The following is a 26,156-nucleotide window of genomic DNA, read 5'->3' on the forward strand; positions in this document are numbered from 1 at the left end:
ACCAAAACATTTGGTGAGTTCCAAGGAAGATAGCCGTCAGAAGTCCATAGAGGTTACTCTGTAGGTGGGATGGCCCTCATCCAAGCTGCTGACTTAGAATTGAGTGTGAAAGATGACACGTGATGGGCTTGGAGCAGAGAGGCAGACCTGCAGCCAGTGTAGAAAAACAGAAGTATAAAAAGTATAGGCAGAAGGGGACGCCTGGGTGGCTCAGTCGGTTAAGCGTCTGCCTTCGGCTCAGGTCATGATCCCTGGGTCCCGGGATCGAGTCCCACATCAGGCTCCTTGCTTGGCAGGGAGCCTGCTTCTCCCTCTCCCTCTCCCCCTGCTTGTGCTTGCACTCTCTCTCTCTCTCTGACAAATAAATAAAATCTTAAAAAAAAAAAGTATAGGCAGAAGTATAAAACACAAATATGGGACCATTTGCTGTAGAGACAAAAACTGAAATACCATACCGAAGTTTAATAAGTTGTAATTACTATTCATAATGATGACCTCCAAGTCCTCAAAAAAAAAAAAAAATTAGTGATATTCAGGATGCTGAGAATATTTAGGGTGGCCAGGAAATAATTATGTATGTAGTACCTTTTAGGTAGATTTCCCATAAAAATGACTTAAGTCTCTTTCTTGAAAGGAGTCAAACCTTACTTATTTGGAAGATTTGCTTATGTGGTATATATCTCGTTACCAGTCAGTGCTGAATAAATGAAGCCTTTATTGTATGGTGGTACGGTGTTTCTTTGGGCCAGATGAAGTAAGGGGGTGGGGGAGGGGAAGGGAATATGATATTAAATACCAGGCAAAGGAATTAATTATTACTTTAAATAATGGATTAAGGGCACCTGGGTGGCTCAGTTGGTTAGGCGACTGCCTTCGGCTCAGGTCATGATCCTGGAGTCCCGGGATTGAGTCCCACGTCGGGCTCCCTGCTCGGCGGGGAGTCTGCTTCTCCCTCTGACCCTCCTCCCTCTCATGCTCTCTGTCTCTCATTCTCTCTCTCTCAAATAAATAAATAAAATCTTTAAAAAAAAATAAGTAATGGATTAAGCTTTGGTACATTTTTCCGGGCAAATCTTGAAACAAAGTCCTTTCTGTTTTAGGATTTGGCATGCAAAGGATTACATTTTCAAATTGACCATTTGAAAGTATTAGAGCTTGTCTCCATGTGAGAAAAGGTGAATTCCCTGTGGCAGAGTGGTTTCCGAAGTTTCACTTGGGAGGAAAAGAGAGGAGCTAGTTGATCCAGAGTGGAAAAACACCGAAGAAAAGTTTCCCCCCAAATAACACACAGATTTCCGAAAAACAGAAATTGCTTTGATTAAATGTGACAAACTTAAAAAAAAAAGTTAAGCTTTGAAACATCCTATGACACATCTGTTTTGAAAGGTTGCTTTGTCAGATACAGATGTGTGTTTGACAGCATTTTAACTGTGTGTAGAGTTTTGTCATGAGCATGCTTAGTAGATGTGGTTTCTGAACAGGTATCTCATTTACCTCAGCTTTAAATTTTGGGGGGAGTTTATTAAACAGCAGTACAATAATTTCTTATATTTGTCATTAGGTTAAATACAGTTTGATTGAATCAAACCCCTCCCTTCTAGCCTAGTGTTAAACTGATAACTCCATTTAGATTTTATCTTTTCAGAAGTTGCTTATGGACCCAGCATAGCAAAATCTAAAACTTTTTTTTTTTAAAGTAATCTCCACACCCAACGTGGGACTCAAACCCACAGCCCCGAGATCAAGAGTCACACGCTCTGCTGACTGAGCCATCCAGGTGCCCCCAAAATCGGAAACTTTGGGCTAATTGAATGGCTTGTTTTTAAAAAGCCAGATCGGGGCACCTGGGTGGCTCAGTCATTAAGCGTCTGCCTTCGGCTCAGGTCATGATCCCAGGGTTCTGGGATCGAGCCCCTGTGGGAAGCCTGCTTCTCCCTCCCCCACAATTTACTATAGTCTGTTAAGTGTGCAATAGGATTATGTTTTAAAAAAAAACAATATACATACCTTAATGTAAAAATATTGCTAAAAAATGCTAGCCATCACCTGAACTTTCCATGAGTCATAATCACTGATCACAAATCACTGTAACAAATATAATAATGAAAAAGTTTGAAATGTTGCAAGAATTACCAAAATGTGACACAGAGACACGAAGAGAGCAAATCCTGCTGGAAAAATGCTGCTGATAGACTTGCTCAACGCAGGGTTGCCACAAACCTTGAATTTATAAAAAAAAAAAAAAACCAGTATCTGTGAAGCACAATAACACAAAGAGCAATGTAATGAAATATGCCATAGAACTCCCTTTGCCCTGTGGGTGACAGTGAAGACACTGATCTAGATGGAACCCAGTTTCCTGTAAGCTCTAATATTCTGTGATTCCTAATGCAAAAGGAGGTTGAGATAGATTTAAAAGTTTTGTTTTGTTTTTTTTTTCAGGACACGTGCCATAGCTGGAGAGATGGTAATAATAATTATAGTCATATAGTAATAAAAATGAGTTAATCCTAAGACTTAACTGTCTTATGGGGCAGATACTGTGATTATCCCCAATGTGTAGATGGAAGAATCAAAGACATGGAGTGGTTAAGTAACTGCCCCAGGTTACAAAGCTAAAGTGTGGCAGGGCTGAGATACAAATGTGGGACAGTTGGCTTCATGGTCTGTAAAGAATTAGGGTTTTGGTTGTTTGAGGAATTCTTCACCCAACAAGTATTTGTGTGCACCTGCCACATGTCAGGCACCGTGCCAGGCTCCAGCATAGATAGAGGATAAGCACAAGAAACATGCATGGTCCTTGTCCTCATGTGGTTTCCAGTTAAGTAGAAGACATAAGGCATATGCCCAAATTAATGAATGGCACACAGACAAATGCCCAAATAGATTTATAACTAAAAACTGATATTGGCTATAAAGGAAAAGTATAATAGGTATAACAGGTTTATGGAGTCTGTTAATTTAATCAGGTAGGAAAATGTGGCTCTGAGCCAGGGCTACTTAGCTGGGCACCACCCTCCTCTTCCCTGGTCTGCACCTAGCGGTCTTATCAATGGTGCCACTTGATTGAGCCATAACTGTTGCAGACTCTGGAAACACCAGCTCCATAGATTCTCCTGAACCTTTTAACTTCACGGTGAAAGAAGTAACAGCACACCGGCTGTTCATAGATTTCTCTACAAACCGTCAGCTCTGTTTCCCTCTTAACAGAAACACTTGAGCAGTGAGCTGCCTATCTTGAAGAGGAAGGAATATGGTTTATTATTGTAATTGAGTTTGACGTATACATTGATGCTTGATCATTTGGCATTCATGTTAAACATTTCCTTCATGCCTTTAACAACCAATTGTTGAATGCCTTGATTATATATAAAATCCTTAAAGTCAGTGTATTTTATTTAGTTCGTGGCCCAGTTTGTACACATGGCTGTAATTAGTATTATTTTACATGGCCAGAACAAAAGTTGGTAGATTTTTCTTTTTAATCTCTTGTGTCTTATCTATAATCAGGACTAGTGGTTACAGGCTTTGATTCAACTCCAGCAGTTGTGGATTTCTCCTTCCATCCTTCCTGACCATACCCCCACTTACAGCTTCTTGTCTTGCCACTTACCCAGACCCTGAACCCCAGCCCTAACTGAGGGCTCACCAGTCCCAGAGAATGCTCACAGTAGCATGTTGTACCTCTGTGTTTCTTTGCACATCCTTACCTCTGTTTCCTCCCATCTTTTTCTTTCTTTATCATCAGATAATCAGTTTGCTAGAGGTAAAAAGAAAATCAGGTTAGCGACTCTCTTAGGTTTAAGCTGAGGTCTGACGAACGGGTTTGGTGAATGTCCTCCCTCAGGGTTAATGCCGGGCAGCTTTCTAGCGCTGCAAGTCTCACTTTGTCAGAAAATACTGCATTGGTAGGAATCAAATTATAATTTGTATTGGTTACATGACTAAATTGTGTTTAATATTTTGAATCCAGATCAATTAAATATGTTTTTTTTTTTTTTAAATAGAGAAGTAGACTTTCTCAGCCTCATACAAGAGAAAACAGATTCCATTTTCTTCCATCCTTCCAATCTTCAGATTTGTTCTTGGTCTCAGTGCTGAGCCATTTGTTATGGCAATAACATCCCATAATTTCTATCCATAAATTCTGATCTCCCCAAAAATGAATACTGAAGGGGAGCCAGTGTCCCCTTTATTCCTAGCTTCCTTTAGATCTCGTCAGAAGAGGAGATGAGATTTCATCTTCTAGATTGAAAGTAAACAAGAAGAAAGTCAGCCAAGATGATGCCAGATTACTCTCTGGATTTTGGAAATTCCCTGGAGGCAGAAACATGGACTCTTCTCACCTTTGGGAATTGTACTTCTAGAATTTGCTCAGAGAACAGGAATTTTTACTCTAATATTGCACATAGTTTTATTTTAAATCTTTCCACTGCAATCCCTAGAAATAATTTTTGGGGAGTAGTGGCTAGGAAGTAGTATAAGAACATCTTATCATAGATATTTTATTAATCACTCTAAAAACTCATAAAGAAAACATTTTTTTCAACGGAGAAAATTTTTTCATTCATTTATTTCTCTTCCCCTCAGGGGACTTTATGTCTCTAATAGTACTTGAAATTTGTAAAGCATTGGCATGTAGAGTGTCTCATGATCTATGAGTCTCTCATAAAGTAAGAGAGAAAGAGATTATGGGAAGCTTAAGGACAAGGTTAAGCAACTAGTAAGTGGCAGATCTGGATTTAAAATGGTGGCTGTCGGGGCGCCTGGGTGGCTCAGTCGTTAAGCGTCTGCCTTCAGCTCAGGTCATGGTCCCAGGGTCCTGGGATCGAGCCCCGCATCGGGCTCCCTGCTCGGCAGGGAGTCTGCTTCTCCCTCTCCCACTCCCCCTGCTTGTGTTCCCTCTCTCGCTGTGTCTCACTCTGTCAAATAAATAAATAAAATCTTTAAAAAAAATAAATAAATAAATAAAAAATAAAATGGTGGCTGTCATATTTCCTGGTCCAGTGCTCCTCCTGTAACCACCTGATACAGGACTCTTCTCTTGCTGTGCCTAGTGGTGACTTCTAGGACATACTTCCTCTGCTGCCTGTTCTCTTCAGATTATAAAAAACACGAGAAAACCCCACTTCCTCAGAGAGCAGCATGAGTCCCTCTGATACTCTTGGTTGTGTGTGATATCTTGCTTAGATGGAAGAGTGAGTGCCCTTTATAACCTGGCACTTCCCAACACTTTGAGAATTTAAATTCTTAAAGATGCCCTCCTATTGTTTCTTTCTGAACTTTTAAAAACATAACTTGAACACAGGAAATTCTTCAGTATGGTTGCACCATGGTTTGAACACAACAATATACAAATATGCATTGGCTTTTGGCCCAACAAGTTGGCAGTTGACTTCTTGGAAGAGGGTTGGTTTGTCAAGAGGAAGGTCTGGATTTAGGTATTCACTTGGAGGATGAAACTATGATAAGACATGTCTAAGGAGTTGTGCTGTAGAGAAATCTGGCTGTTTTTTTTTTTTTCCTGAGAAATACGCATTACAGGTTTTAGAATACTAGAAACTCTTCTGCTTGTCTCTTTCCTACCAGGGATAAGCTTTTGCCTTAAACCAAGTTTTATTGTTGAAAAAATCTAGGTGGGACTTTGGTAGAAGGGCCCCCTTTGGATTTTAATGGTGATGAGTTCCACAGTTCCATCCCCAAGGGGCTGTATCTCCACAGTGTTGTAATTGGAGACGGTATCAACACCAGCCTATGTTGTGTATGCTGCAGGCACGCTTGAGCTCAGGCCTTCCAGGTGTTCTTTCCTGGAGCTTTGCTTTTGCATCATATCCTGGTGTTTGTCACATTCCCTTCCATGACGCTCACTTAGAGCCAGGCTGTACTATTGGCTGAGAAATCATCTTGGGTGCCCTTTCCTACAGATTCTTGCATCCCGTGGGGGTAGAAGGAATTTTCAGCTCAGGGGCAGAATAGATCCTGCAGTGCCCGGGCGTACAATCTGTGGGAGTTTGTCCCTCTTCACAGCTGACAGCATTGCAGAATTCCCCGTGGGACAATAACAGAAACCCTTATTAGCCAATGGTGTTGCTGGAATAAAATCTCCCCACTGCAATGTCTTGGTCCCAGGCTATAATGTTACCCCTCGATTCCCTCTGCATCTCTACCACTTTTATTGCAGCTGAACACACGCTCCTCATTAGTACCCTGGGTGATATGGGGAATCTGTGTGCTGGAAATTATGTGCAATAGGTACCAGATGTTTATGTCAACTTGGTATGCATTGGTATTTAAAATGCTTAAGGATCACATTTATTAAATGTGAAAATTACTTATTGTTCCTTCCCCCAAACAGTCAGTCCCCCAGCCCCAATATTTTACTCCTTGCGTAAGGTGTGATATTAGTTTCTTTGGGGACAGATTAAATTTAAAGTCTGTGCAGCAAATGCATCTGTTCCCAGATGCTTCGTCTGCATTCTCTCAAGCCTTAGGGCTGGCCTGCAGCCAGTGTGGATGTGGGGGTTCTCTAACAGATTGGAATGCTGTGTTGTAGCTAAAGGACATAATGAAAGGGTGAGTCCCTTTGCATTTTTTTCTTTAAGTGGAACGGGGAATTTAGACATTGATGTGATAGCCAGATCGTAGGAACATTTCCCATGTGTTCAGATAAGCAAACGAGTGAAAAAGAGGAAGATGACATTTGGTAAAATGAGAAATGAGCTTGTGCTTTCTCATTGAGTTTATGAAGCCTTTTAAATCGCCCAAAAGGTTGCAAGTGTGAACCAAGCAGTTTATCAAACAGGAGTTAATGTGTATGTTTGACCAGTAAGTCTGTTTGTTCACGAAGCCCTGAGGTGAAGGCCAGGAAAAGGCACGGTGGAAGCCCTCGGTGACTTACCCCCGGAAGAGCTCAGACCTGGCGTCTAGGAGACCAGGTTCGAATCCCACCCTGCCCCCTACTGGTGGTGACCTCTGGCAAGTTACGTAGCCTCTAAGAGTCCCGGTTTCCACCACTTTAAAATGGGGTTTTTAGCCTGTCTTTACAGCGGTGTTAGGAGGATTAGAAACAATATGTGCACAGTGGGTGGCCCAGAGAAGGTGCATGATAACCATACTCGTGAAGAATTAAACCCTGGCTCCTCACAGGAGGTGGAGGCCTAGGGTGGTGTCACCAGATGCTCCACAGTGTTGCCCCAGGTGGCCCAGCTGCTGAACAGTGGGCCTTGCTTTGTGAAGGAGGCCACTTGGTCTGGGCCACCTGGAGAGTTTCTCACAACCGGGTTGACTCGAATCTGTGCTATCTTCAGGTCAATGTTTTTAGTCAATAGAAGTAGCATCTTGCAGGCAAATAGGGGCCACGGGTGCATCCTGGTGGCTGAGGAGGGTATACTGAGAAGGAAAAACAGAGTCTGACTTCAGGGTAGGAAAGAGGACATGCAAACAAAACACAATGCCCAGCAGGATTTGGGGGAGATCACATTGCTTGTGTAGCCAGCAGAGAAGGATATACTCAGCTCACGCTTTCCGACCAAGGGAATGTTAGACTTTGGGAATTACCCCCAAAGAATCCTGGACAGGGCATGTACTAGATGCTTAGGATAAACAGAAGTATCCAGGTGGGGACGCAACAGTGAGAAATGTCTCTGGAGGTGAACCTGTGTGTTACTGTCAAGAAGCACTTCATCGAGATAGGCACCCAGCTCTGTGGCTGCAGCGTTTTACTTACAGTGGAAATAATATCTGTTCTATCCACCTTACAGAGTTTCTGTGAGGCTTCAGATAAAGTATCTGTAAAATGTCCCCCCCCTTTTTTGTAAAATGCCTTTTAATTGTGAAGAACGGTGCCAGGTGAACACGAGTGTGTGTTTATGGCACTGTTGCCTTCAGCTGGCGTTTCTTTCCCTATCGTCTGTGCCCAGATTGAGCCTTCCTGTGGTCAAGTAACTTCTGCTATGCTGCTTAGCATCATCACAGAGCACGCTGCTCACTCGCCCCTTGACTGTGGGGAAGGGATTGCTCGGGGAAGGATGGGCTGTGGGTTTCCGTGGTGGCCACAAGAGAAACTCCCAGCCTTCGGAGGCTGTCAGTGAGAGCCTACACGGGCAGCTCCGGAGCTCACAGTTCACCACAGAAGTGAGCAGATGAGTCAGACAGGGTTTCGGAGCATGTTTTCCTGGTTTCCAAGCCTCTGCGGAGATGAGGTGCTGCATCTGGGCCCTGTGGTGGCCACCTTGCTAGCTTAGGCTTGTGTGGTAGAGCCTGGCGGTGGGTCACACTCCTCCCAGGTGGAAGCTTTGCTCACTGGATGTGGCTCTGGCATTGCGTGAACGGCCTGCAGTTGAAGTCGCTCAGAGGCCAGTGGGGAGGGCCGGGAGGCCAGTACATAGAGGCAGGCTGTAGCTTCAGGAGGGGGTCGGCAAGGCCTGGGCCTGACGCAGAGGAGGCAGGAGGCTGGGGGCTTGCTGATGGCAGAGGGAAGTGGTGTGCCCCCTGAAGAGAAGGGCCTTGCCAGCAGAGGGCTTGGGAGGCGAGGACAAAAACAAGCTTGTGGTTCCTGCCTGCTGTGACATTTGAGGGTGGGGAAGCCCCCACTGGGACTTGATTCTTAACAACTCAAAACGCCACCTCCCTCATCTCATGATTGATATTTTTCCCCCCTTTAATACAAGATTGAAGTTTTGGCTACTGGGTAAAGAGTGAAAGGAAGAACTCTGGGATAGAGTCTCCTATTTGTATGAAATCCTTTGAGCATTGAGCATCTTGTGGTTCTTTCCCTTTGCTCTCCCTCCCCTTCCCTCACTAATATTTGAGTGTGTACTGGGTGCTCGACATTATGCTGGGATGAGAGATACAGCAATAAGCAGAATGATAGGGTTCCATTCTTCTGTGGTGTTTGCAGTCTTTGGGTGTATGTAGACATAAACAAATCATTGCACAAATAATTATGTAAGTATAACCACATGAAGTGCTATGAAGAGAAATGAAGAGTACCATGAGAGTATTAAAAAGTGTATGTCTAATGTAAGAGAAGTAAGAGGAGCTTTCTTGAGAGATCTGAAGAATGAGTAGGAATTTGCCACACCGAGGCAGGGGAAAGGAACAGGAATGATGGGAAAATCTTCCTGGAGGACACCTTGTATGTGGAGTCTCTGGTGTGAAGAAGGCTGGCATTTTTGATGAAGTAAAATAAAGGTAGATTAAGCTACAAGTGTCAGAAAACCCAAAATAATATTGGCTTGAATAAAAGTTACATGTGTTCCATATAAAAAGAAGCAGTCCAGAGCTGATCCAGTGGCTCCATGTTCATCAAGGACCCAGGCAACTTCTGTCTTACTGCTTTGTCCCAGTCAGCATGTTGTTTCCATTTTATGGCCCAGGATGTCTGCTCTGGCCCTACCCAGCACATCTGTATTCCAGCTAACAGGAAGGAGGAAAGGACAGAAGAACATAGCTCCTTTCCTTCATAAGAAACCTCCTAGAAATTGCATGTATCACCTCTGGCTATAGCTTACTAACCAGAATTTGGTCACATGGCCATACCTGGCTACGCATTAGCTAGGACTTCCAGTACAGTGTTGAAAAGGAGTGGTAAGAGGAGACATCCTTGCCTTATTCCTGATGTTAATGAGAAAGCTTCTAGTTTCTCACCATTAAGTATGATGTTAGCTATAGGGTTGTTGTTGGCTTTTTTTTTTTTTTACATGCTCTTTATCCAGTTGAGGAAGTTCCTATCCTTAGTTTGCTCAGAGTTTTTATCAAGAATGACTGTTAGATTTTGTCAAACACCTTTTCTGCATCTGTTGATATGAGCATGTGACTTTTTTCTTCTGATTTTTCTTCTTCAGCCAGTTGATGAGATGGATTACATCAATTGATTTTCAGATGTTATGTATCTGGGATAAATCTACTTGGTTGCAGTGTATAGTTCTTTTTTACACTGTTGAATTCAATTTGCTATTATTTTGTTGAGGATTTTGCATCTGTGTTAATGAGAGATACCGGTCTATAGTTTTCTTGCAATATCTTTGTCTGGTTTTGGTGTTAGGGTAATGCTGACCTCATATAATGAGTTAGGAGGTATTCCCTCTGCTCCTGTTTTCTGAGAGAGATTGTAGAGAATTGGTATAATTTCTTCCTTAAATGTCCAGTATGTTTTTATGAAAATTTCACCATACAGAGATGTGAGCCCCAGAGATAGGTGTCAGCCTCAGTCCTTGGGTGACTGGGCAACCTTAAAGCACTTACTTAAGTGCCTTGAACTTATTTTCCTTTTCTTTAAAATAGGGATAATACCACTTCCGTATAATGGTGTCCAAGGTTGTACAGACCTAGCACTGCCTAGCCTGCAGTGAGCACTTAATAAATAGGAGCAGTTTGTTTTACTTTTTTACTACACCAGAGTGACATTGTATGTTGACTTGTTGAAGGCACCATTTCTTATATACCTTTGGAGGATAAGGGTGGATGATTCCTAATTTCTTTTCTTTTCTTTTTTTTTAAGATTTTATTTATTTATTTGACAGAGACACAGCAAGAGAGGGAATACAAGCGGGGGGTGGGGGGTGGGGGGAGAGGGAGAAGCTGGCTTCCAAATGAGCAGGGAGCCCAATGCGGGGCTCGATCTCAGGACCCTGGGATCATGACCTGAGCCGAAGGCAGACGCTTAACGACTGAGCCACCCAGGCGCTCCTCTTTTCTTTCTTGCTTTCTTGGCTTTAAGGATAGCTTAATCATATTTTGTAGCTTTTTTTTTTTTTTTAAACTTGGTGGCAAAAAATTCATTAAGGAACCTCAAAAACTAACTACTACTCTGGTGTGTCTAAGGGTCGGAGATACTCTATATGGAATGTGTTTAAACATTGACCCCAGTGGGTCTCTGTAAAGTGCAGTTATCCAATCACTTGATCAGAGTGTGCCCTGTGCATTGCTTTCTTTTTTCTTTGACCTTGGGCTGATTCGTATAACACATAGCACTGTAGCCCATTAAGTGGGATTTGCCTTGCCCTGGACTCTGGCAGGACAGAAACCATAGGTTCTAAGGTGAGGATTGCTAGTCCTCAGTGCTGGGGGTGTCCCCTCTCTGGTTCCCTCCCACTTTGGGAAATACCTTATCCTCTGATTTGTTGCCAGTGAGTTTTTGCTCTAACCCCAGTGTGGAGATGAGCAGTGTGGTGATTTAAGAAAGATCCTGATGGGTAATGGTGGTGTTGCAAGGAGGAGGGCAAGTCAAGCAGATTGCAGATATGTTCTGGGTGGAACCACAGGCCAGGTGGAACTTTGCACATGCATACAAAAATGGAGGTGAAAAGTTTTTTTTTTTTTTTAATTTTTTGTGTAATCTCTACACCCAGCATGGGGCTCAAACTCATAACCCCAGGGGTGACTGGGTGGTTTAGTCAGTTAACTGTCTGCCTTTGGCTCAGGTCATGATCCCAGGATCCTCAGCAGGGTATCTGTTTCTCCTTCTCTCTCTACCCCTCCTTCCACTCATGCTCTCTCGTGCTTGCTGTCTCTCAGCTCTTTTAATAAATAAATAAGAATCTTAAAAAAAAAAAAAACCAACCAAACTCACGACCCCAAGATCGAGTCAGATGCTCTACTGACTGAGCCAGCCAGGTGCCCCTTTTTAGGTTTTTATTTAAATTCCAGTTAGTTAACATGCACTGTAGTATTCGTTTCAGGTATACAGTATCATGATTCAGCCCTTCCATGCATCACCAGGCGCTCATGACAAGTACATTCTTTAATCCCCATCACCTACTTCACCCGTCCCCCCACCCTGAAAAGCATTTTTATTTGCGCTTAATTTGTGATAATGGCACATTTGTGGCAGGAGGGTGTGAAACCAGTTCCCCAGAGTTGAGTGTGTCCCCACAGTTGAGTAGGAGTAGGAGACTCCAGAGCTGTGGGGTATGAAATACAGCAGGCGTCCCACTGCGGTTGGGGAGGCCAGAGGGGGAACAGTAGGGGGAGCACCTGTTCATCCTGTTTGCCGTACCCGGGGACTTCAGGAATCAGATGTACAGTACCTCCTGCCTTCTGCCACTGCGACATCTTCCTTCACCACCTCCGTTTCTCAGAAAGCAGCTGGGCACAGTTCGGCAACACAGAGAGCAGTAGTGATTATTTGAGAAGGTACATACTTCATTTCAGACCAGATAACTTTTATCAGCCTCGATAATTTCCGTGAGTTCTGAAATAGACTTGGCACACCAGGCAGGGTGTCTGCTTATAGTCTAGCAGTGGGGGTGCAGAATTGCCTGGTTCTGAACTGCATTTGCATTTTACACTAGGGCTATGGTCCTGGAGAGTACTTTTTTTTTTTTTAATTTTTTTTAAAGATCTTTTTTATTTATTTGACAGAGAGAGATACAGCGAGAGAGGGAACACAAGCAGCGGGAGTGGGAGAGGGAGAAGCAGGCTTCCCTGCTGAGCAGGGAGCCCGATGCGGGGCTCGATCCCAGGACCCTGGGATCATGACCTGAGCCGAAAACAGACGCTTAACGACTGAGCCACCCAGGCGCCCCTGGAGAGTACTTTTAATATGTAGAAGTCAGGAAGAACTAATTGGAGTGTGTTCAGGTCTTTCATTGGGTTCCATTTGGAAGGCTGTGGTTTAGAGGACGCTGTATGTTCAAGTCCCAGTCTCCCCAGGTATCAAATGGAGACAACACCAAACTTGCAGAGGCGTATCGCGGTTCCTCCTTCTTCTTGGATGTCCCTATCTATCCAGCCAGTGTGCAGTGAGGCCCAAGTGGGGTTGTACCTCATATCATTGTAGCAATCTGTTTCCCCTGTTCACTCCCTACAGCTAAATCCAAGTCCCCAGAATGGTGCCCTAATCACCAATCAGGGAGGGAACAATTTATTTTAAAGCTCAGTGATTCATTTCACAAATATTTTTTGGGCATCTCGTACACGCCAGGTGCTGTGATGGGTGCTGAGGATACAAAGATGAGTAACCCACCACCCGGGAGGTCACACTGAACTAGCAGAGACAGATGTATATACCCTGGTGGTTACAGTGTAGAAATTGCAGAGATGGGCAGAGAAATTATGTGAGGTTGGAGGAAGAGTACCTCTCTTGGCTTGGGGTGTTTGTTGTGGGGCAGAGTTAGAGTGGAAGAGGAATTTGGGTAAAGGAAACAAGCTTGAATAAAGACGTGGAGTGAAGACACATCATGGTATCTTTGGAGAAGGCAGTTGGGGTTGCTGGAGTGAGGTGGGGTGAGGCTGGAGACAGAGGAAGGGGCTGATTAAGAAAGACCTTGTGTGCCTGGTTAGGGAGCTTGGGCTCTATTCACAGGCCAGCAGTCCTTAAGGGACAGGACACACCGGCAGAGATGGGAGGGGCAGGCGTTCGCATTGCGAGTGACCATCCCATTGAGCACCCTGGGTGAGGTGGACGGTGCTTGCATGGAAGGTGACTTGGAGTGCTGGACACCAGAGTCTCCTTTTAGGAAGACTAGAGACAGTTGTCTAGAGACAGGCGATGAGGACCACAGGAGGTAGAGATGGGCGGGAATGGATGTTAGGATTTAAGTTGTGATTATTAGAGGAAGGCAGAATGAGGAAGCAGGAGCCAAGAGTGATCAGGGTTCTACTTTTTCTATTTGAGGCTCTACTCATATGCTTCTCCCTTTCTTGGGAGGATTGTTTTCTGATCTCTGGCCCCAACTTTGCTATACAACTCTGGCCCCAATTGCCCCTGCTCGTTACATCTTGTTTTGTATTGTTCTTAAGTTTGTTTTGCTCTCTCTAAGAAGGGGGGGGAGGTTGGTTAAAGGTAAGGGACTGTATCTTATACTTTTTTGGTGCAATTTTAGTTGTTAAATATTATTTATGCAGGGCGCCTGGGTGGCTCAGTTGGTTAAGCGACTGCCTTCGGCTCAGGTCATGATCCTGGAGTCCTGGGATCGAGTCCCACATCGGGCTCCCTGCTCAGCAGGGGGTCTGCTTCCCCCTCTGCCCTCTTCCCTCTCGTGCTCTCTGTCTCTCATTCTCTCTCTCTCTCAAATAAATAAATAAAATCTTAAAAAAATATATTATTTATGCATACTATGATTGGGCTTTAGGCAATTTATTCCATTTATTTCTGGTTTTCTTCTAGGAGAGGATGAAAGAATTGAACACAGATGTCAAACGGGAGGTTTCCTCCATCCGGAGGAATACGTTTGTGGACTTGTGTGTCTAAAAGGGAATTTAAATAATTAAATACATATCAAAATCATCTAAAAGGAATTTAGAGATTGGGGTTTTAGAATAGGCTAAGCTTTTTTGCCATTGAGTTCTGGAAACAACTTACCTGGAGAGGTTCCTCTGGTGGATTGGCAGTGGCTTGATCATCTAGGATAATTAATTTAACTGTAGCATAATTCATTGCTGTTTCTGAGGGGTTTGTGTTTGTGCTTCCCTCTGCAGGTCCGGAGCCCAGTACCCAGTGTGAGTTGTCGCCCGTCAATGCCTCCCATCCGGTGCAGGCCTTGATGGAGAGCTTCACCGTCTTGTCAGGGTGTGCCAGCAGAGGGACAACGGGGCTGCCGCAGGAGGTGCACGTCCTGAACCTCCGTGCTGCTGACGCGGGGCTCAGCCAGCCCCAGAAAGAGGTAGGCACAGGTCCCAGCTTTCTACTTACTGCCCCTCTGAGCTTGTAAAGACACTTCTCTGAAAAAAGAGGCCTTTTTTTTTTTTTTCCATCCTGAGTTTAACAAGGATGCTCATGTTATGTAAGTGGGGAGGGGGACACAATGTACACTCAAGAGAAGGATTTCATATAACAGATTGCTCTCTGGACCAGGCAACTCTAGGACTTCTTTCTGGAGAGATTTTTCAGCTTCGTAACTTTCCTGACTTCCCATATTGGAAAGAATGTTCTTAAGGATTTCATCTTTGAAACATGGCTGTGAAAAAACAAAATAGGTGCCATTTTTCTGTAACTGTAAAAGATCTTTCTCATCCTCTCCTGTGACCTTTCTTCTTTCTTTGCTTTGTCTTATGAACCTGTTGCTCCTGCAGGATGAGTCGATGGAAATGGGAAACATTCGAGTAAAGAGGGCAGTACTTTGTACTTGCCTGAAAAGCCCTGGAGGTTAGCTCCTTATGCCATCTGGGCAGCTTCTCGAAGATAGCGATGGTCTAGGTGGTGGTGATGGTGATGAGCCAAGCTCATAGTGCCTTGGTATTTCACCTGTCCTCAGCACTATTTGAAGCATTCATACACTTACTCCACGAAGTCCTGTTATTATCCTCATTTTACAGGTGACAGACAGGTGCAGAAATAACTCACTTTCACAAGGTCATCACAGTAAGAGAAAAGTGGCCTTCTCTTTCCTGTGGCTCAGAAATGACCTAGATTGTGGGTAACGGTCATCGTACTTCTTTTAAGATTACATGCAGTTGTCATTCTTTCTATTTTTAAGCTTCTGTGTCTCAGAAATGTTATCAATCAGGTATTCCCTCTCCAGGGAGAGAGAAACCACAATAAATCCTGATCGCAGCGAAGTGTAGGTTAACTAATGCCAAATGGAATTTATCTTTGAGTTTTCTTCTGGTCAGGGAAGTTAATTTCCAGAACTGTTTGTTTATGTGCCTTCACTACTCTGCCTTTTGGGGGGAGTAGGAGTAGGAGAGGTGAGGTGTCCAGAAGGAAAAGCAAACTGATTTTAATCTCGTGAAAGTGTGCAGAGTTGGCTCGTTTCAAAGACAAATCATCTAACCTTTTCAGCTCCATTGGAAATTATTGTTAATACTTTTGGTTGCTTGCCATGGTTGCAGCAATGCCTCTTGCAGGGCAGATTTCTTTATCCTGGTAACATGTCTTTAATTCTTAAAGTACAGGGGAGACTTTGTGGTGGGAGGGAAAGGAGGAGGAGGAAATGCAGTTCCTATGAAGCGTTGCTGACTCCAGCAATTCTTTAGCAGCAATAATTACTCATTTTATATGTGCTTTCTCAGAGGAACTAAGAAGGAAAGGAAAAGTTCGAGCTATTACAGAAGCAGCAACAACAGACATTCTGGATGTTAAATTGTGCGTTATTGTCGTTGACTGTGACAGTAGATTCAAATAAGACTATCGAAGCAAAAGAAAAATACCTCTAGGAATGACCACTGAGTTCTCCCACACTTGCATTTCGGTGTTAGATTAAAACGTTCACGCAGTCCACAGGATACATCAAACTAGCCGGCATCTGGGGACATGGTATGTTCAGTGAGGGAGTAAAGAGATAGGGCCTAGAGGGCATAGTCTCTAAAATTTGCTTAAAAACCTAAACATTTTTCTTCTTTCTTCAGTATTCATATCGTATAGGTATGATTTGGGGTTAGTGATTTGAAGATATTTCCGAGACTGGGCACCTGAGGGCAATTGCATTCTTTCTTCCTTTGGGGACTTTCTAAGAATTAGATGGTTGTAGTTCAATCCTGTTTGAAAACAAGATGTTGGGATATGTGATCTTTGGAAATTCCATCTGGCTCTGAGCTGCCCTTGTATAGTAGACTTTGGACTATTTTATGTATAGAGAGTGAGTGTAGAGGATAACATGAGCATTTGGGCCACAAGAGAATGAAAAGAGAAGCAAAGAGAGATTGTTTATGGATGGTAAGATGGGGTGGAGAAATATTAAATCTCTCTCACCTTCTTCATGAATGACTGTGCAGCCATGCAGTTTTTAAAATCATTTGAACTACGTGACCCAGCAATTCCACTTTCCTAACTGTATACCCAAGAGAAGTGATAACCTATGTCCACACAAAAACTTGTCCGTGGATGCTCATGGCAGCGTTACTCATATTAGTTAAAAAGTGGAAACAACCTGAATGTCCATCTACTGATGAATGGGTAAATAAAATGTGGTCTGTCCACACAGTGAAATATTACTCAGCAATAAGAAGGAATGAAATACTGACGCATGCTGCTTCCTGGAGGAACCTCGAAGACATGATGCTAAGTGACAGAAGACAAGGCAGAAAACAAAAGGCCACATATTATATGAATCCATTTGTATGAAATGTCCAGAAAAGACAGATTTATAGAGATAGAAAGCGAGTTAGCGGTTGCTTAGGGCTGAAGGGCAAAAGAGAGAAGTGGGGGTTGACTGCTAATGAGTACGAGGTTTCTTTGGGAGGGACAGAAATATTCTAAAATTAAATTGTGGTGATGGTCCCCCCATTGAATATGAATATGCTAAACACCGTTGATAAATGTGAATATATTAAAAACCACTGGATTGCATTTTAAATGGGTGGATTTTATGGTATGTGAATTTTATCTCAGTAAAGCTGTTTTTTTTTAATTTTTTTTTTTTAAGATTTTATTTATTTATTTGACAGAGACACAGCGAGAGAGGGAACACAAGCAGGGGGAGTGGGAGAGGGAGAAGCAGGCTCCCTGCAGAGCAGGGAGCCTGATGCGGGACTCGATCCCAGGACCCTGGGACCATGACCTGAGCTGAAGGCAGTCGCTCAACCAACTGAGCCACCCAGGCACCCTTTTTAAAAATTTTTAAAAAAGATTTTATTTATTTATTTGAAAGAGAGAGCAAGAGAGTACAAGCAGGGGGAGCAGTGGGAGAGGGAGAAGCAGGCTCCCCGCTGAGCAGGGAGCCTGATGCGGGGCTCGATCCCAGGACTCTGGGATCATGACCTGAGCTGAAGGCGGACGCTTAACTGACTGAGCCACCCAGACACCCCAGTAAAGCTGTTTAAAAGACTGTAATACAACCTGCTAGTATTCTAAATTAGCCAATAAAGTTTATCTTGACTGTATTCACTTTTTTTTTAAACCAAGATTGCTTCGTCTTCCAACCTGCTTTTTCTGTTGTTCTCAGTGGATAACTTGGTTTTTGTAGATAATGCTATGACATGGTCTGTGCTAAAAATCACAGCTGATCTGTTTTGGGGGTGATAGTGGGAGGACCAGAGGTAGCCTTTCTGTATGCCTCTACTGAATATTAAAGGCAAATATTTTTCAAAATGAAACGAAGTAATTGCTTACAAATTAGCAAAAAGAATGCCATATTGGCTCCCAGGTATAATTAACTTTGACTCTGGTGACCAAGGTAGTTGTTTTTCACCATGTCCTCCTTAAATGGGAGGGAATTACTAAATCAACCCTCTTTCCCCCAGCTTGTTACTGGTGCAGGATCAGCAGTAAGATCTATTGTAAATCAACCCTTCTCTAACATTTTGCTAAATTCCTACCTCTCAGGAGTCTTAAGGTTCTAAAGCTGAGGAGAGGCTGCTGCTTTTCCTGTGTGGAGGAGGTGACAGATCCTACACTTGGAAGTAATAACCACAGCAGGTTGACAAGATTTGGGGAAACAGTCGCGCTTAAGTTAGATAAACAATTTTATGGGCCAGCAGAGAATTTGGATCAGAAACAGCGCTTGTTACAGTAATGTATCCAAAGCCTTCTGTAGCAAAGCACCGGTTTGCCATTGGCCTCCCCGCTGGGTTCCCCTCAGGACAGCATAGAGACCTATAATTGTATTTTTCATCTGAGACCACACCTCTCATTTGTAATCATCGGTTTTGGAAACAACAGGCCTGGAAGTGAACAGGAAACTTGAAAAAGACTCTCTGGCGACAGAGAAGGGCAGAAGACAGTAAACAGCCCCGAGAGATCAGTTCTGTCTTTTAGAATAAGCAGGCACTGGTGTCATCATTTTGATCCTATAAAAACCAGCTCCTCTTGCTCTTTGACTTCAAAGTAAAATGCACCCCCAACCCCCATCAGAGTTTGGGCCTTCAGGGTGTTTCCTGATTCCTGAGAGGAGTTATAGCACCACCAGAGGTTTGTTTACTGTAACATACTTTCATTAGTTGCTGGAATGGCAACAATTTTGTTTCCTACCTAATTTTTTTTGCGACCTGCTTTTATGTGGTGATGTGTCTTTTCTATTTCCGACTTATCTAATTGCCTGTTTACAAGGAAAAGCTGCTGCGGGTAAGCCCCTAGTCAGCATTACCTACGTGCGTAAAGGACATGGTGTTTAAATTTATGTATTTGTCCTGACATTAAAGCAGCAACTGTTAATGGACGTGCCAGTAACTGGCTGTCTGGAGGGAAGTTCTGGAAGGCTCCATTGTCATGGGAAAGGGACCAGGTTTACTAATTCAGAGCCCTTCCTACTTCCATGTATTTGCTTATTCTCTGCCTCATTCTAAAGCAAGACATCTCAACAGTATAAGCAGAACTGCAGAATGAGGACAAAGAAAAAAGAAAAGCACCGTTGTGAGCTGTATGGGTTAATGTGGTTGGTACGACTGACGATGAAATTTGGATCCACGCTTCTTGGCAGGCAGGGCCAGATGGGATGTGTGGTTAATCACACATGTGGCTCAAAGTCACTTTTACTTTGTACCTTCTCGAGGACCGTGGCATACAGTTGTTCCTTTCCTGCTTCTTTTGAGGGCAGGAAAAACCACAGTTGGGAGAACGAGAAGGAAGTTCACTTATCTATCTGAAATGCTAACTCTTCTGCTTGCCTCTTAACAATTCCCTTGCCCACAAAGTTACTTGGTTACGAGGCTTAGGGAGGCAGTGGATGCTGGCTCTTTTGGACTCTGCGGTCCAAGCTGTCCCTGCATTTCCAGTCCACTTCCTTTCTGCCGTTAGCTCTTGCCCTGTTCCGGGCCACGAGACCTGCTCATCAGTCTTGTTTGGCTCCGCCTGTTAGGTGAGCCCCCTGGTCTCCCACTGAGGCTTTGAGTTTCCTGCATAGGCTTGTGATAGCTGTTTCCAGTGCTCCCAGTCCCTTTTCGTTCCCTCCCTTGTGGCTTTGGGGGCAGTATTAAGGTTGGTCTCTTGCTGTCTTTTTTCCTTCCTCCTTTAGAAGATTATCACATCAAGTGTTAGTAATTATAAAATGCAGGGAGCTGAGGAGCCCTTGTACTTTCCGTGGCTGTTAATGGCCACACTAAATGCCACCTCCCATCTGTCCTTCACAGTCCATTGTTTCCTCCCCTCCCCCCCATAAGGCTTTCAGCTGCCTTCACACAAGTAACCCACTTGTTCTCTGCTTGCTATCCACGACTTGTTGTAACCAAACTTGCTTGAACCATGTGATAAGGGAGAACGAACACATCAAGGGATGAATGAACACACGGGCATTTTAGTGTGTGTGATTTGACATCTGAATTGACATCTTTTTTGCTTACTTGGAGGTATCTGGAAGTTCAGGGATTAAACATTTTGGAGATCGCTACTACCTACCTACTTAACTACCTCTCCACAGTCTTCCCTCTGTTTCTACAATATTAGTAGGTGGACAACTTCTCTCTTCCCCCTTAGTTACTAAGATACAGACAGAACAGTGAGGGGGTTGGGGGAATGGGCTGGTGTCTTAACTTTACTCATCACCACTAAAAGAACTGATAGGGAATTTCAAGACTGGCTTTTTGGAGATTACCTAGGTGAGAGCAGAAGTATCCAGGGCACACTGAACTGTAGCACACTGGCTACATTCCTTCTCTGTCTGGGGCATTTTTCCCACTGCAGTTATTCACAGGTGACTTTCTAATGCTAGTCCTGTGTATGTGCAGAAAAAATCCAAATAAACTCAAGGCTATTAATGTTTCAGATCTTACATGTAGTATATGCTTAGCAAGTGTCAGAGTAAACTGCTCGCACACACACACTGTATATTGGTGAAATTTCATTCCTAAACAAATCCACGCTGCCTGGTGTTTGTTTAAATGGAGGTTGTTTTGGAAATCACTCCAGCCTTTTAGGTAAGAGTGCCTCTGAACTGACCATCTTGTTGCAGGACTACAGCAGATGTATCAGAAAGTTAAACTGATGACAAGTGTCACATTTCTCAATTCATTTGAGTGTTTGCTGTGGAAGTTATTTCATTAACTTGAAAGACAACTGAATCTGACTCTCACGTAGGATTGGAGACCCTAAATAAATAGGCCAGTCACATCATTTGAAGGGAGCTGCCCCTTCCCCGAACAAAGATACTCAGTGCAGTTTAAATGATGACACCCCACTGGGCAGAATGCAGGTGCTAGGCCAGGACTGGATAGAGGAGCAGGGTTGGGGACAGCATGGCAACTAGACCTGGCTGCTGGCTCAACAGAGGACGATGCAGTCCAGTTTAGAACTGGCCACACTAGTCAAGGATGGTTTCTGACATGTTGGGGCAAGATGTTGAATGAGAAACTACAGCCTCAAGTAAGAACTCTCCAAAAACCCGGCTTGGGAATTCTAGAAAAAGTGAAAGCAGAAATCAGAGCAATAATAGTAAACATCAGGGCTTAGCAGACAAATGCGGACACAGACTAAGCAAAGAAGTTACAACATTCCTACCAAGATGCTGAGTGGCCACGTCACTTAAACCCTGTCATCTATCACAGTAATGTCCAGATGCTGTAAAATTGCCCTTAGAAAGCACTGCTCCTTGCCCCACCAGAGGGATGGAGCCTGATTGGACTCTGCCATTTTGGCATGAGGTAATGCCGGGTTGTGTTCTTTGCTGGCTGGGAGGTGACAGATTGAAAAAGCCTCTCTTATTGTTGCCTCTTACCCAGTCTGGAGAAGAGACTACCTTGACCCCCTCTAAAATTTGTTCAGCAGCAGAGTTTTCTAGCCAGTGTGGTGTTTGTTTTTATGGAGGTTAGGGCTACAGCCCTGACGCATGCTGTTCTTGCCATGGTAATTCCTTGACTGCTAAAAAATTATAATTTCCTAAAAATGTTGTTAGAAAATGTTTTAACAGGGGCACCCTCCACATTTGAAAATGTGACTTTTTGCTTGAAGGACATTTTGGAGAGCATTTTAAAAAGCAGTAGACCAAAGTAAGGAGCAGGTCTATAAATCTGAGACCCGGATGTGCAGATTGGGCAAATGCCCAGCTTGTGTGTGCAGAGTATCCAAATCTCCAACTTGTACTCTCTTGTTTTCATTGCTTATCTGCTCTGTTGACATTTTGTTTGAGAATAAAAAGAAATTTACTGCTAATATCTCTGATTTAAATACTCACATTCTGCAAAAATGTTTCTTATATCACTTTCGGTCATTTCCCCACTGCGTTCTCTGAATATCTCTGTGAAAATTAGCGTGTTTAATTATTTTACTTTTCTTTCTTCCACAGTGAAGAGGCCATGCGTGAACTTGGCCCTGCTGATCATCTCTCCACACCATTGTATTTCTCTTATCCTTGTCTCTCCAACTTCTTGAATGAGTGAACATCTGTGTGTCCTGCCTCTCCCTTCTTTCCTCCCTGCAACCTGACTGCTCTTCTCCTGAGCTTCTCTCTGATGATGCCCTTCTGACTGACTACTGGGGTGCTAGGACTGGAGGCAATCCAGTTTTAACTACCTGACAGAGGAGACCAGGGCCAGGGAGTGAAGTGACGACTTATTCGCTGTCAAACAAGAAGTTGGTGCCAGTGCCGGACTGGAACCCGGGGACCCTGAGTCCTATGGCAGAGCTCTTTCTCCCATAGCATCTTTCCCCACTTTGTTCCTCCTCAGCTCCTTTTTCTGTCCTCCCTTTTCTGGCATCTCCTTCTGGGCTTCAGGATGATACCTTAGGCTGGTTCTCCTTCTACTTTTCCATCTGTTTTTCTGATTCTTTCCCAGCTCTTTGTTCCTTCTCAGGGTTTCCTACCTGGAGTGTAGTCTTTGGCCTTTGTTTCCCCCTCTCTCTTGTCCCTGAGACAGCTTGTCTGTTTTCGGGATTTGAGTTGTCACCTCCATGTGGAAGACTCCCAACGCTCTCTCCAGGCTTCTGCAGTAGAGCTCCAGTCAGGGTTCTCCAGAACCCTGCCCCTCAGGTCTTACCTCAAGCTCCCAGGTGCCTGAGACGTGCTGTGGAGGAGTAGCTATCAGTAAGGGTCCTTGTGGTGTTAAGCTCAGTCACTTGCAGAGCATGTGCCTCTGGGGGAGTTACTTCACTCTCTAAGCCCCTTTCCTCATCTGTGAAATGAAGATGATAGTAGCAGTTCTGAGAGAGTTTACTGAGGACGGAGAGGTGTCCGTATGGCACGTAGGGCTGCCAGGTGTGCCTGGCACACAGTAAACAGTCAAATGCCAGCTCTTTCTATTAGCTCTAAAACTGAATGTAAGCCGGTTTTCTCCTTCCCCCAGTGCTGGTTATCAGCCCAACGTCCCGGTCCCACCTGTCTCACTGCAACCACCTCTCTTGAGACTTGTGAACCCTCTTGGATCTACCCATCCCTTTCAAGTCCTGTATTGGTCAATCACCAAGTTCTATCGACATTTCCTCTGAAATGTCTCTTGAATTTCTGTGTTTTTCTCCACTCACCCTGCAGCTTTTTAAACCAGTTTCCTGGGACTGATTGTTTCAGTCTAGCTTGTGGATCACTTCTTAAAACAATTTTCTCTACATAGTATCTCATAATTCACTCATTTACGGACGCATTCAGTGTTACTCACTGAAGACCTACATTGCGTGCTAGGAAGACATCCTGCTACATTCTTACTTGTGTTTATGTCTTCAGCACTTATTGAGGATTGAGGGCAAATAAATTTAGTGCAGTGTGACAAATAATATGACCATTATTTGTTCTAAAATTAACAAAATTTTGCAGGGGCCCAAAAGAGGGAGTGGTAATTCTATCTGCAGGTGAGGGAAGGATTCCCAGAAGAGAGAGCATTTAATAAAGGGCTTGAAAGTCAAGTAGAAGTTTCTGGGTAGAGGAGGAGAGAGGCCTCAGTATACACAGAGGGAAAAGCAGAAACCACATGTAGAGGAAAGTTCCTCCACGTACATGGTGTGGCTGGGGTACAGTTCAAGGAGTGCAAAACTATGGCCTTTGGGCCAAATTCTGCCTGCTGCCTATTTTTTTTTTTAAAGATTTTATTTATTTATTTGAGAGAGAGAGAGCGCACATGAGAGGGGGGAGGGTCAGAGGGAGAAGCAGACTCCCTGCCGAGCAGGGAGCCCGACGCGGGACTCGATCCCGGGACTCCAGGATCATGACCCGAGCCGAAGGCAGTCGCCCAACCAACTGAGCCACCCAGGCACCCTGCCTATTTTGTATGTACATAATTTACATACCATAAAGTTTACATTTCAGCACTCCAGAAAGAAACTTTGTACCCACTAGCAGTCACTCCCCATTGCCTGTGGTCCTAGACAACCACCAGTCGACTTTATTTCTTGATAGATTTGCCTATTTTGGGCATTTTCTTTAGATGGACTCATACAGTGTATGTGACTTCTATGACTGGCTTCTCTCACTTAACATAATGCATTTTGAGATTCACCCATATGGTAGCATGTCTTAGTTATTTCATTCCTTTTTATTCCTGAATAGTATTCCATTGGATGGCTCTACCATATTTTGCTTATTCATTCACCAGTGTGATGCCTGTTTTTGTAAACAAAGTTGTTTTTTTTGGTTTGTTTTTTGGGTTTTTTTTTTTTTTGGTAAATAAAGTTTATTGGAATATAGCCATATCCATTCATTTATATATCGTCTGTGGCTGCTTTCTTACTATAATGGCAGAGCTGAGTAGTGTGACAAAGCCTGAAAGATTTATGATCTGGCCATTTGCAGAGAAAGCTTGCCAACCACTGGAATAGGGATGGGGACAGTGGGAGGTGGGGTGGGCTGGGGCTTGAAAGTGGAAGATGAGGGGCACCTGGGTGGCTTAGTCGGTTAAGCATCTTCCTTTGGCTTGGGTCATGATCCCAGGGTCCTGGGATTGAGCCCCGCATCTTGCTCCCTGCTTAGTGGAGAGTGTGCTTCTCCTTCTGCCCCTCCCGTCTGCTCCTGCTCTCTCTCTCTCAAATAAATAAATAAAAATCTAAAAAAAAAAAAAAAAAAGAAAAACAAAGTGGAAGATGAGTGGAAAGGCTGCATAAGTGAGGGTTTGGACTAACCCTGTGGATCCATGTCTTTCCAACTGTGGAATCCCTTAGAGATGCTTAAGTGCAGATTCCTGAACCTCACCTGTAACCTTTCAGGTGAATCCATTGCCCCGCACCTTTTTTCTTAATTCCACCTGAATTTCTCTCCGAACTCAGACTGTGCCAAACCCTTCCGTGATCCTTTACCCTCCTCCCTCTCCCTCTCTTCTAAAGATTGCTTTGAACCCCTCCTTCTCCCCTCACCCCCAGTCTGTACCTCCTTAGAGTATGGGATTCTGTATTTTCTTATATTATTTGGTGCTGAATCATGTGTGTTAATCTTGCACACCCAGCTGGTGAGTGGACTCCTTAGGGACAGGAACCAAGTCTTGGACCTCTTTTGCATTGTGCATATTGGGTTCTTGAATGATACTAAAGATGTTATTTAAGGTATCACTGTAAGTCTTAAGCTACTTCCCTTTTCTTTTTAAAAATTTATTTTAGAGAGAGAGAGATTGAGAGAAAGAGGGGGGCGGGCAGAGGGAGAGAGAGAGAGAGAAAATCTCCCAGCAGACTCCCTGGTGAGCAAGGAGCCGGACCCAGGGCTGGATCCCACAACCCTGAGATCATGACCTGAGCTGAAATCAAGAGTCTGACACTTAACCGACTGAGCCACCAGACGCCCCAGGCTACTCCCCGTTTCCACAGCGTACTTTTATTTGATTTGCATTATATCTGTGGATTTGGTGTTTGTCCTCAGGTCCTTCTTAACCACCATAGCTAAGCAGGTATCCTTCCTTTTGGATTACGGCTTTGATTTATTTTTCCTAATTGAGCCTCATGCTCTTGCAGTTTACTCTCAAGTATCCAGAGCTCTGTGTCAGTCTTTGCCCACTCTGTTTCTGAGTTTTTGTTACATTTTTCTCTACTCTTAGAGATTTTAGTCAATCTGCTAGCAGACTAGTTAGTCCTTGCCTTCAGATGGGTAAAAAGCTCTAAATGGTTTTTGATTCCATGCTACTCCCTTGGGTAGCTCATACGATCTGAGCCAGGTTTGAAGTTAGACCATTAAGAATGATCTGTCCTCACGATGTAGGAGGGTGATTCCCAGCCAATTCTTAATATTGCTGGAATTAATTAACCTTGATTCTGCCAATTGAGAGAGGGCATTTTACTCTACCCTGTATTGTTAAATATCTAATAACGTGTTTTTTTTATTTTGTTTTTTTTGCTCAGTGAGCACTTAAAATATCCCTGCCTGTATAGTAATTTGTTCCCTGTTTAATGTGGCTTTTTCCTTTGTTTACTCTGGACTCAAGTCTTTGTAGCTTGTTTT

At 43.8% G+C, this 26,156-nt stretch overlaps 1 protein-coding gene across 16 annotated transcripts in view; it reads left to right on the top strand.

Annotated features, from left to right (window-relative positions):
* The window catches only part of TGFBR3 (transforming growth factor beta receptor 3), a 262,991-nt gene that overhangs the window by 71,069 nt on the left and 165,766 nt on the right, over positions 1 to 26,156 (top strand). For all 16 annotated transcript variants that reach the window (XM_064588826.1, XM_064588827.1, XM_064588822.1 and 13 more), the window contains exon 3: positions 14,422 to 14,606. In XM_064588826.1, the coding sequence (XP_064444896.1) occupies positions 14,422 to 14,606 (185 nt within the window). The remainder of the gene's footprint in view (positions 1 to 14,421; positions 14,607 to 26,156) is intronic.

Source organism: Mirounga angustirostris, unplaced genomic scaffold (assembly GCF_029215605.1).
Source record: "Mirounga angustirostris isolate CCGP_5_RB_7025 unplaced genomic scaffold, mMirAng1.0.hap1 SCAF_4, whole genome shotgun sequence".
Lineage (NCBI taxonomy): Eukaryota > Metazoa > Chordata > Mammalia > Carnivora > Phocidae > Mirounga > Mirounga angustirostris.